This window comes from Clytia hemisphaerica, unplaced genomic scaffold (assembly GCF_902728285.1).
Source record: "Clytia hemisphaerica strain Z4C2 unplaced genomic scaffold, Clytia hemisphaerica genome assembly, whole genome shotgun sequence".
Taxonomy (NCBI): Eukaryota; Metazoa; Cnidaria; class Hydrozoa; order Leptothecata; family Clytiidae; genus Clytia; species Clytia hemisphaerica.
The window spans coordinates 2,854,731-2,866,241 of NW_027104390.1; the positions used below are offsets into that span (position 1 = coordinate 2,854,731).

The 11,511-nt window shown below is 33.5% G+C and overlaps 1 protein-coding gene across 1 annotated transcript; it reads right to left on the minus strand.

Annotated features, from left to right (window-relative positions):
* Nucleotides 1–7,672: 7,672 nt before the first annotated feature.
* Nucleotides 7,673–11,511, minus strand: LOC136819784 (uncharacterized). The gene is made up of 4 exons (XM_067076026.1): nt 11,301–11,511; nt 10,382–10,974; nt 8,901–9,217; nt 7,673–8,602 (listed from the first exon to the last, which is right to left on the minus strand). Exons 1-4 carry the CDS (start codon nt 11,443–11,445, stop codon nt 7,783–7,785), a joined length of 1,875 nt encoding a protein of 624 aa, XP_066932127.1. The 5' UTR covers nt 11,446–11,511; the 3' UTR covers nt 7,673–7,782.

Here is an 11,511-nt window from a genome sequence, read left to right on the forward strand (position 1 = left end):
TCTTAAAGATCTCAAATATAAGAACCCTGAAAATATCATTTTATCATACATAAGTATAAATTCAGTTCGAAATAAACTTGATAATCTTGTTACCTTTTTAGACGGAAGTGTTGATGTTTTCAGTATTGCGGAAACAAAAATCGACTCTTCCTTTCCAGAGAGTCAATTCTGCCTAAAAGGCTTTAAAAAACCCTACAGGCTAGACTGGTCTGACACCTCTGGTGGACTTCTAACTTATGTCAGATCTGACATACCTTCTCGTCTCATAAAGACAAACAAAGACTATCAAGTTTTATTTGTCGAACTCAACCTAAGAAAACAAAAATGGCTTCTTTTTATAATCTATAGAAATCCTAGCTCGAATATTAATTTAGACCAATATTTACAATTCTTGACTGATGCTTTTGACATATATTCATCATCCTACGATAATATCCTAATTGTCGGTGATTTCAATGCTGAACCATGGAGTGGAAATTTAAAACCATTTCTAGAAACGCACGGCTTATATTCGCATATCAATGAAAACACATGCTTTAAATCTGAAAAAGGTTCGTGCATTGATCTAATCCTTTCAAATCAAAAATACTCTTTTAAACACTCTGGTACAGTTGAAACTGGCATTAGTGATTATCATAGTATGATAATTTGACATTTAGCAACTTTAATTATATTTTTCAACAAATCATCGATCATCATGCTCCTTTCAAAACCAAGTTCCTCAGAGCCAATAATAAACCTCATGTAACAAAAACACTTAGAAAAGCCATCATGAAACGATCACATTTGAAAAATATTGCAAATAAAACAAAAAATGAGGTTGACAAGGAAAATTATAGGCGACAGAGAAACTTGGTTGTGAAACTAAACCGGAAAGAAAAGAAAACATACATTGACAAATTAAACCCCAAACAGGGTAAATCCTTTTGGAAGACCATCAAACCATTATTTTCCAATAAAAACAAAAATGTCAATGAGAGTATTCAACTTCTTGAAGGTGACTTAATGATTGATGATCCTCAGAAAGTTGCTTCAATTTTCAATAACTTTTTCAATCAAATTACCGATAGCCTTGAAATACCGCAGTGGTCAAACGACAATAATAACTTAGATAATATTTGTGAATATTACTCGAGCCATCCAAGTATAGTAGCAATTAAACAGGTATCCCCTCTGGCTACATTTAAATTCAAGGAAGTTAGCTCTAAGCAGGTCTCAAAAATCATCTTATCCCTTGATCATTCCAAGTCTGTCGGTGGACTGATACCTGTTAAATTGCTAAAACTTGGAGTTGAACGTTGTTCTCCAATTCTAGCCACTCTTTTTAATTCAACAATTAATACTGGGTGGGGTCTTTCCCCATGAACTTAAGCTTGCAGATATCATTCCATGTCATAAAAAAGATAGCGCCTTGGAAAAGTCAAACTATAGACCCATAAGCTTGTTACCTACAATATCTAAAGTCTTTGAAAGACTCATGGTAAATCAAATGCTGCCTTTCTTAGACACTTTCCTCTCGAAATTTCTTTGTGGATTCAGAAAGGGGCACAGCACACAACACGCCCTAATAAACTTACTTCGAAGGTGGCAAAATCATCTAAGCTCAGGAGATAAAGTAGGTGCCTTGCTTATGGATTTATCCAAGGCTTTTGATGTTCTTCCACATAATCTTCTGTTGGCTAAACTTCAGGCTTACGGTTTCGAGTCTCCATCTTTAAATCTAATTCAAAGTTATATTTTCAATCGAAATCATCTAGTCCGCATATCTTCAATATTTAGTGAGTGGCTTACTGCTAAATCTGGGGTTCCTCAAGGCTCAGTATTAGGACCTATTTTATTTAATGTTTTCATTAATGATATGTTTATCATATTTAATGAAGATGACATCTGTACCTTTGCTGACGATAACACTCTTTCGGAGGCAGGAAAAACGCTTGAAATTGTTTGCACTATGCTCTCCAAAAAAGCAAAACTAATGTTAGATTGGTATGCACAAAATTCATTGGTGGCAAACTCAGCAAAGTTTCAAGTCATCTTCCCAGGTAGTCCAAAATGTAATATTTCTCTGATCATTAATGGTAGTATTATTGATAGTTCTGAAATTGTAAAACTTTTAGGAGTTTTGATTGATGACAAACTCTGTTTTTATCCTCATCTATTACATATTACGTCTAATGCAAACAACAAAATTAAAGCCTTAATGAGGATAAGGACTATTTTGTCCCAAGAAAAACGTGACATCTTATATTTCACTTTTATTATGTCAATTTTCAATTATTGTCCACTCATATGGATGTTTTGTTCTAAAACTGCACATGCATTAATCAATAAAACACATTACAGAGCCCTTAAAGCAAGATTTTCAAACTTTACCGAGTCCTTTGAAAAACTTCTTGTTAGATCTAATTCGATTAAAATTCATGACCGAAATATTAAACTTATGCTTTGCGAAGTTTTCAAATCTCAAAAAAAACTGGGCCCTAAAATTTTGCATGACATTTTTGAAACAAAGAAAAGACCATATGCTCTAAGATCAGGAGATTTGCTTGAAATTCCAAACTATGCTTTCACCGATTCTTTTGACTTTCGCGCCACAATGACTTGGAATGAAATTCCGAGTGTTATCAAAAGCGTCGAAACTCTCTTGGATTTTAAAAATAAACTAGATGAGACTACCATCTCATGTAGATGTAACTATTGCAGATAAATCTCCTCTTCTACCCATAATCTAGTGTAGTCTTTTTTTCTTTCTTTTTTAATATATATTATATGTATCTTATAGAATTTTTTATACATTTTAATTAGAGTTTGTTGGAATGTATTAGTATTAAGTTACTATTTTTTATAATTTTTCCAAAGTTAAATAAAGTGAAAATCAAAAAAAATCAAATGTGAAAAATTGTATTGAGCTATCTTTATACTTTTTCCAGGAAGATTTTTTGAAACTACTACAAAAGTATTACAAAATCGAGTGCAAATGACTTTTTTATCCGTCTTTTAATTTTTTCAACATCCTCTTCTTTGAGATTATTGTTATGACTCACTAGCAATAAATTTTTGGTGAATGTAAAGGTCTTATTAGTTTGTTTTTTAAATTCTGTATTAATAATGGAGTCGTCAATTTCTCATACATATGTAAATTTCTTCGCTTTGCGAAAACAGAGCGCTCGTTCTGCAAGCCCTTTTATGTTGATATAATTTTTTTTCTACAGTTGGTATAAATTAGTGTTTCATTATTACTATGTAAGACCAACATTAAATAAATCGGAAAAAGAAAATATATATAAATAGATAAATAAATAAATAAATAAATAAATAAATAATACAAAATGAATTTTAATTAATTGTCTTACCTGGTGATAACCACATTTACAATGGACTCTGACTATATTACCATTAACGTCCCTGTAGTCCTTTCCATAATGTTTAAGGCAATTTTTGATGGAATTGTATTTCTTCTTCATGACTGGACCCCCTAGAGCTTTCCCCAGTGGCAAATTTGTGTTCCCCAAGGGCGAACTTGTGGAGAAGCTCTTCCCATTCATGGACGTTTTTACCAGTGTGACTATGAGGCTTTGTCATACTTGGATTGTTTTGAATAAAACAGGTTTTTGATTTGTTTTGAAAAAAACTGTTTTAACTTTGTTACACATTACTTTTTTACAGGTTTTTAATCTAAAAATAAAAAATAGATCAAAATTTTAAGTCAAAAATCTCAAACATGTTTCAAGTGTGAGAAATTGAGTGAAAACAATCAAAACGTCACCAGATGTTGATTAAAGACAATTTCAAGGTCAAATCATTTGAAAACAATCAAAAAATTGACGCAATTGATCACATAACCCAAGATTGGCTTGAACCGTGCGGAGACTAAAGTCAAAAAAATACCATCTTTAACAGCAGCAGTGGTCCAATTTTCTTCAATTTTACAAATGAACTACGTGATATTACCATTTATCAAATTATAATATACATTTGTTTAAATAAAATCTGTTTCCACTTTGAGTAAACAACGTGATGACTGCCAAAAAGCCAAAGTCGGAAAAGGACCATTTTTAAACGCAGCAGCGTGACAAGTGTTCTAATCCTCCTCAAATTTACACATGAACTACGTAATAGCACCATTTATCAAATTATAGTATACATTTGTTTAAAAAAAATCTTTGTCCAGTTTGAGAAAACAAAGTGACGACCGCCAAAACGCCAAAGTCGGAAAAAGACTATTTTTCCGTAATAGTACTATTTTTCAAATCAATATAAAAGGGGTTGCACGCGTTCAGAACTCTTCCGTCCCTCCACTCTGTTTGCATAGCAAAGACATGCGAGAGGCGAGAGTGACAAAAACAAGCCGTAAATGCCATGTTTATAAGTGGCGAAGCAATCCAAAGCCTCCTCGATTTGCAAGTTGCAAACAAAAAATTTAATGACAAACAAACGCTATATATTCAAGTAAGACGAAAACACTAAACACTCTCAGTGGATCTTGAATTTAAAAAGAGTTTTTGCAATAAACAGACTGTACCCTTATAATCATAAAGGTTGGTGAGTCCAATCAAAATACAGATTTGATCGGTAGCGTCATGCTTCACCTTACACTTTTACTTTACACAATGGAGAAAGTTTTACAATAAACCAAGGAAAATCTCAAATTTCTGAGAGATGAATTTCTTTGCATACTATCATGTGTAAAAATACTAAAAAAAGGAACTGAGTTATTGTTTTAATTATTCAATATGAAATTGTAAATAGCAAAAGGTCTAATCCCAAAGTATAAACGTTTTTTACATAAGGCACGACAAATTTTATTTATTGTTCTACAGGAAGGCTTTTCGAAGAATATGGGTCAGTCCTGGTCAGCAAATCAGTATATAATAAAGTTAAATCTCTGAAAATATAGGGTCATAAGGTCAAGATTGACATTTTGAAGCACCAGACATTAATTTTCAACTCGTTCAGTTGCAAATTCAATATTATTATTTTTTCTATTTTGAGAAATATAGGGTCGGTCAGGCATGTAGAACAACAAATTAATTTGATCTCACCTAATGCCAAATAGAAAAAAAAAACTATCAAACCAGGGAAACAATTTTATTTTTCCAAACAAATGCAAAAAAGGAAAATTCATGACAAAAGTATTAAACCACATTTTTAACGCATGCGAAAGAAAGTTCATAATTCACGACAAAAGTTTTCCAAGTTTTAAACGCACGTTGAAAGAAATCTCCAAATTCATGACAAAATTATTCCAAATTTTAAACCCATGTGAAGGAAAAGTTAAAAATTCACAACTAAAGTTTTCCACATTTTAAATGCATTTGAAGGAAAAGTTCATAGTTCACTACAAAAGTTTTCCACGTTTTGAACGCATGCAAAGGAAAGCGTAATAACTAAAACGTGAAACGTCAGAGAAACGGGTGGAAACGATATGGAAACGGGGGGAATCGCCCTGGAAACGGAGAGAAACGACAGGGAAACTGGTGGAAACGGGGAGAAACGATTGGAAACGGGTAAACGACCAACAGTGAACAAAGCTTCTGTTGTATCATTAGTCGATGAACAGCGGGTTGGAGCAGAAGTATTCTTAACCTTAATAAGCCAGTATGATTGATCGAAATTTATTGAAACAGTGTTGATTTTTTCAGAGTGGGTGTACGGATTTCCAACAGGAGTTTTAAATGGGGGAGGGGTTAAACATTTGGTTTTATGGGTTAAGTTAAAAGATCACAGGTGAGTAGTTCCGAGACTCCGTTAATATCAGAAATTTCGCGGTAGGTCGCAAAAACGTTTGTCACAAAAAAGGCATAAGACATGTCCCAATTCTCACTTTAAAACAGTGGCCTTTGATATAGCAAATCATTTAATACACGTTTTTTTTTATAAGGAACCTTAACTTGGCTCCGAGCCTGGAGTTCCTTATTTTTCTAGAGAATTTCAGCCTCGAAGTTCCTTATCGAGTTCCTTAGTTACTAAGCTGTTAAGTTTGGTATACATTGAAACCAATTTAAATTCCCAAAAGGCGAACATTAACTTTAAAACAAAAGTACTTGAAATTCAAAATGTCTCATGAGGTGTAAACAACACAATTATCATTGTGAGATGTAATTTTATAGCAATGAAATCTGTTTGAAAACGAGGACAAAAATAAATTTATGCATCTCGAGAAGAGTGTATCGCATAGATTAGCAATTTTGCGAAATTCCGCAGCGTTACCGATGCATAATATCGCAGCCCTGAATCTTTTAACCATATTTTGTAAAACAAATTGATGTAATACCATGTATGGTCGAAATCATTACGTAATCAAACTTACGCATAGGAAGAATTCTATACCACAATACGACAACATCAATAAATCAAATGACAAACACAGTTGAGAGTTAATGTAAATATCATTTTTGTAATGTAATAAATAACGCAAGAGTAAACAGATTCAAAAGATATATAATAACTAATGTGAAAAAATATAATGCAAAAGCATTGCACTAGGAATCTCGAATCTTCTGCCGGTTTATAAACAAGACCTTAGAGCACAGAATCAATTTTTAAAGAAGTTTGATTGTATAGAAAAAAATACTTGTTTATCAGATCTGTTGAATCGAATAATTAAAATTGCTCAAAGAAAAATTCAATCCATTCATCGAACGTACTTTTTACTTTAGTTTGGTAACAGATTATAATGAAAATACCAAAAAATACTTAAAACTAATAACCTTTTGACAAGAATCGTTTAAACCAGAATTAATTTAAAACAAAATTCAAGGAAATATAACAAAACTTTACAACGATAGCGCATGTTGTGAATTTCAATCTAGTTCAATGCTTAAATCTATCATTTTTATGAAAGAAAATGCACATATGAGAATAAATCTTGCTCTCTATTTATCTACGATAAAAATAAAAAAGAAACAAATAAAATAAATACTGACCTCTTTAATTACAAACTTTCACTTTTTCACAGTTTAAAAACAATTAACATATATTAGGTATTTACGCTTAATGCTCTATCGTCTATAGAATAAAATATAAACAAAATATATAAATCTGTGTTAAAAAACATAATTGAACAGCATCTAATTGTAGGGGGTCTAATTAGCGGCGTTCTGGGGAAAGAATCCGCAAAATGGGAGGGGGTCACACAGTGAGTAATTTTTGAGATTTTCCTAGGAAAATAAAGGTTTTGATTGTCTATGACAATTTCGGGACAACATACTAGTAAAATGAGATGGTGGTCGTAATATAGTGATATTGAGGATGAAAAATCAAATTTCACTTTAACTCCTTACCTACAATCAGACAAAAAAGACTTGGGTGGGTTTAAAAACAAAATGTAAGAAACATACAGTTTACATAAATATATACAATAAAAAAGACTACTCTTCTGTGCTTAGTTGTAGGGGGTGTGGAATAAGCAAGGGGTACCCGGAAGAAAAATCATTAAATGGAGGAGGGGGTCATAATTAAGTGATTTTGGGTGATTTTCCCAAAAAAAACCTAGGAAAATGAAGAGCAGGGAATATGTTATACTTTTCTAGCTGCAAAGGTAATTTTTAAAGCCAGCAATAAGACCAAAATTTATAAACGCAATTCCTTGAACTTTCAGATAAAAACATCACAGTAAATCATCACATCAAAACAATCAAGACATCACTACTCTTGTACAGATCACGGAACTCGAAGGTTAGAAAAAAATATAACTACTCATAACAAATATCAACATAAAATTCGAACAAATATGTTTGAAATACCAGAATAACTGTCCGTGTTAGCCATTTACCATTTAGTCTATTCTAACTTGCAACCTTTATTAGTAAGTTTTTTCAATCTCTTAGTTGTCAGCAGCTTTGCAGTATCTTTGCTGATTTTTACGTTCGAGAATCTAAAGTCTGGATTGAATTTACTCAAACAATCTGTTAAATAATGCAAGTAAACATTCCCCCATCTAATTTTCTCATTCCCTTTAGAATCGGTGTGAGGGCGATTTCCCATAGACCTGACCACAATCTTTTCAGTTGTAAATGGAATTCTGCATTGCTCGCATCTTTTGACGAGCTTTGGGCAATTGCGTACATCACTACGGACAACAATATGAAATGGTTGACTGTTATCTCGATCGGGATCGAAATCATCATCAGCATCATCATCGTCAGTGACGTCATGAATTGCCCAGTTTTCAGCACTTTTTCTGATCTTTACCGGAGCGATAGCAGGCGTGCTTTGATCGTGTCGAACAACAAATAGAGCTGGTTCCTCTTGTGTCGCTCTGCGCTTGACGACTTTCTTCTTCTTACCAGAATCTTGTGGTTTCTTGTACGTATTCGAAGGCGTTGGAATGAATTGTAAGAATTTCGTTATATGTCTGCTTCGCTGCTCATCAGTCATGTCTCTGTATCTTGAAGGGGAGACATAAAATGTTGCATATTCGGGTGCCAGGCGGTATTTCCCTTTCCCGCGAATAGCCAAACTAATTTGAGAATAAAAATTCTCTTCGATCCATCGGTTTAGAACATCTGACATGACAACGACATCTTTTGAAGCTATTTTCAAATCTTCTCTCTTCTTTTTCTGCAACTTGTGCAATAATTCAAGATTGTTGTTGTAGTACCTTAAGGTTAAATTGGGAAATGTTAAGCAGAAAGGACGAATTATTGTACACAAGCTAAAGAAACATGGAAATGTATTTCCCCATCAGCGAACGTAAAAATATCAAACAGAAGTGTGAGAATGCAAGGGAATTCAACTTTGGAAGCAATGATGTGTGAGACGAAGACAAAGAAAGTTTCCACGTTTCGTAAAACACCAAGAAACCTGTTCGCGAGACCACTACGTCCGACAGGACAGAGATTAGTTAGATTTCTTTTTAATGATCGAACGATAGACTCAATAAATCCATACATACATACCTTCCATCGATCTGCAATTTATCTCTGGCAGATTGAACCAGGCAGTCGGAAAATCGGGCGAAGTGGTTTTGTTTAAAATAGTCAAAAAATCCTGGAGCATTTCGTTGCCAATCTTCTTCAAGTGAGTTGAGTTTGGCTGTTAGATCTTCAACATTTTCAGCGTCTGCTAATCCCAGCTCTTGAACTGGACCTACTTGACTGCCGAAGATGTCAGCCATAATTCTATCAATGCAGTTTACTCTCATTTTTGATAATTTATCGGAACAGGCTCCTTGGATGTGATGGGTACACCAGCAACTAAACGAGTTCTTGAATACCTAAATGATAAGAACAAAAGAAGAAAATGAAGAAAAATCATTTGTATATATAATAAACAACAAGTGATACTTTTATGGACCTACCTGGTTATTCTGGAGAACATTGAACATTCAATGAAAAACACTTTTACATTGGAAAAGTAATAAAATTTATGATGTGCTTATAAAAAATGTTAACTTTGGCCCAATTAATTGAGAAGGAATATTATTAGTAACCCAAAAATCAAACCTTAGCCAAGATAATCTGTTAAAGTATCAGCAAAAAAACATCTACCCTTTTTAGAAGAACAATGACCACTGTGCTTAAAAGTAGTGATTCTTATAGACAAAGATCCAACAGTGCCAGACAATTTCAAAAAGTATAAAAAGAAGCCAAACATTAAACATTTCCTTGGATTTTTAAATAAAAAACAACAAGAAAATTGAGTCGAAGCATTGTAGCATTTGAAATGTTTTTAGTATATGGTTGAAATGAAAATTTTATTTAAAAATCCAAGGAATTGTTTATTTTTGGGATATGCTTCTTTTTATACTATTATAGACAAAGACCTGCTTGATTTTCTTTTTCCCATAGCTTATGACTTAGTACTTGGGGGTAAAATGTGCTAATAAATAAGATCTAATTCCTACAAACCCTACAAAAATCCCATATTTACAAATCTTTAGTCCCAAATATGCCAATTGTAGTTGTACCATTTAAAGAAGATTCAAACAAAATTCCTCTTGAGCTACTTTGATTGCAGCTGTCATAGGAGTTCAATCTTTTCCAGGCAAGGAAAAAAGTACAAACTATCAGGAAGCTACCATGTTTATGTTGTTTAAAGCCGTTTTTGATTTGATAAAAATTTAAGAAGTTAAAGGGTGCAAATGACCATGAATTAGCCATGCTACTTTTGTATCTTAGTTGTTACAGCAAGCAGACAAAGTTTTTTGACCCACATTCAGATCTCGAAAGAAGAGTTCTTTGTAGCGAATAGAAAGTAAGCATTCAGGTAGTAACAGAAACGTTTAAAATCTTGAGATTCAAACCCTGCAGGTTTGCAAATCTTTGGGGAAAATGATGAGTTGAATATCTTGTAGATGTTGCAGGAGGTAAATATTACCAATAGTAAGTCCCCCCTAATTTTCTTCAGTTTGTACAGGAATAAATGGAATAAAAAATACCTCTTTCAATCCTTTGGACTGGGCTTGATCAAGATCGAATCCTAGTTTTCTCAGTTCAATTGTTTCTGGTGCAAATGATATCATATCAGTGGCAAATTTCCTGAATTCTGATGTGTCCTTTCTAAAGTGCCAACGGCTAGGGCCTGGAAAGAAAGGGTGTTTACCATGCTCGTCTATCAACGAAAGATTTTCGTAGCACGAATCTGTTAACCACAACCCATCGGCCAATTCAAACGTTGTGTCAACGTTAAAAATTGATTCCCCGTTGACGCAGTATTTCACAATGTCCCCCATCATGATATCGTGATAATTAAAGGTTGAATAGCGATCTTCCTCGAAGGTTGTTCGGCGTATGAAATTATTCTTTTGCATCGAATTTATAATAGCCTCCGCTTGATTCAATGGATTTATGTTTTCTTTCAACTTCAAGGCATATTTTCGGTTGTGCACATATTTTGAATCAATAATTTTTGCAGGGTCTTCAGTTGTGTTCAGTTTATTTACACGGAGATAAATTTCATCCACCGCAACCTTTTCTGCAAGTAGGGAGTCAACATTTGTTTTCACATCTGGGTGTCTTCTTTGGTAGTCACCTGTAAATTAAAAAAAGAATTGAACAAAGAAATAAATCTGGTGAATAAGAGAATTTCAACAGAGAAATATTCAGAACTGTTGGACGTGCTAACCGCCCTGGGCTCAACTTATTATTTGCATAATTTGTAGGTCTAATTGCAAAATTGATAAGTGAAGTTTAATCAAGAAAATCTTATGCAAGAACAAAAGAGCAAATACTTATGACCGTGCCCCTGAAAAAAACAATCCCAGGGATTCACCCAAGGATCAAGTGTGCTTAAGTCAAGCCAAATCGGATTATCTTTGAAGTCTCTAGGCTACCCTTAGGTTTTTAAAATAGAAATACCTGCAAAGGGCTTTTTGGCATTGCCATGTTTGCTGATAAACGTTCTCTCTTTTTCTTCTTCATTGATACTAGCACCCCAGCGGCACAAAAGATAATAAAAATCAATGGGTTTGTCATCCAACACTGGTTGAAGTTCGGCTATCATGTGCGTGAAACTTCCTTTGTACCGATAATGACGAGTAAGGGTGAACACATTTTTTGCATCAATTTC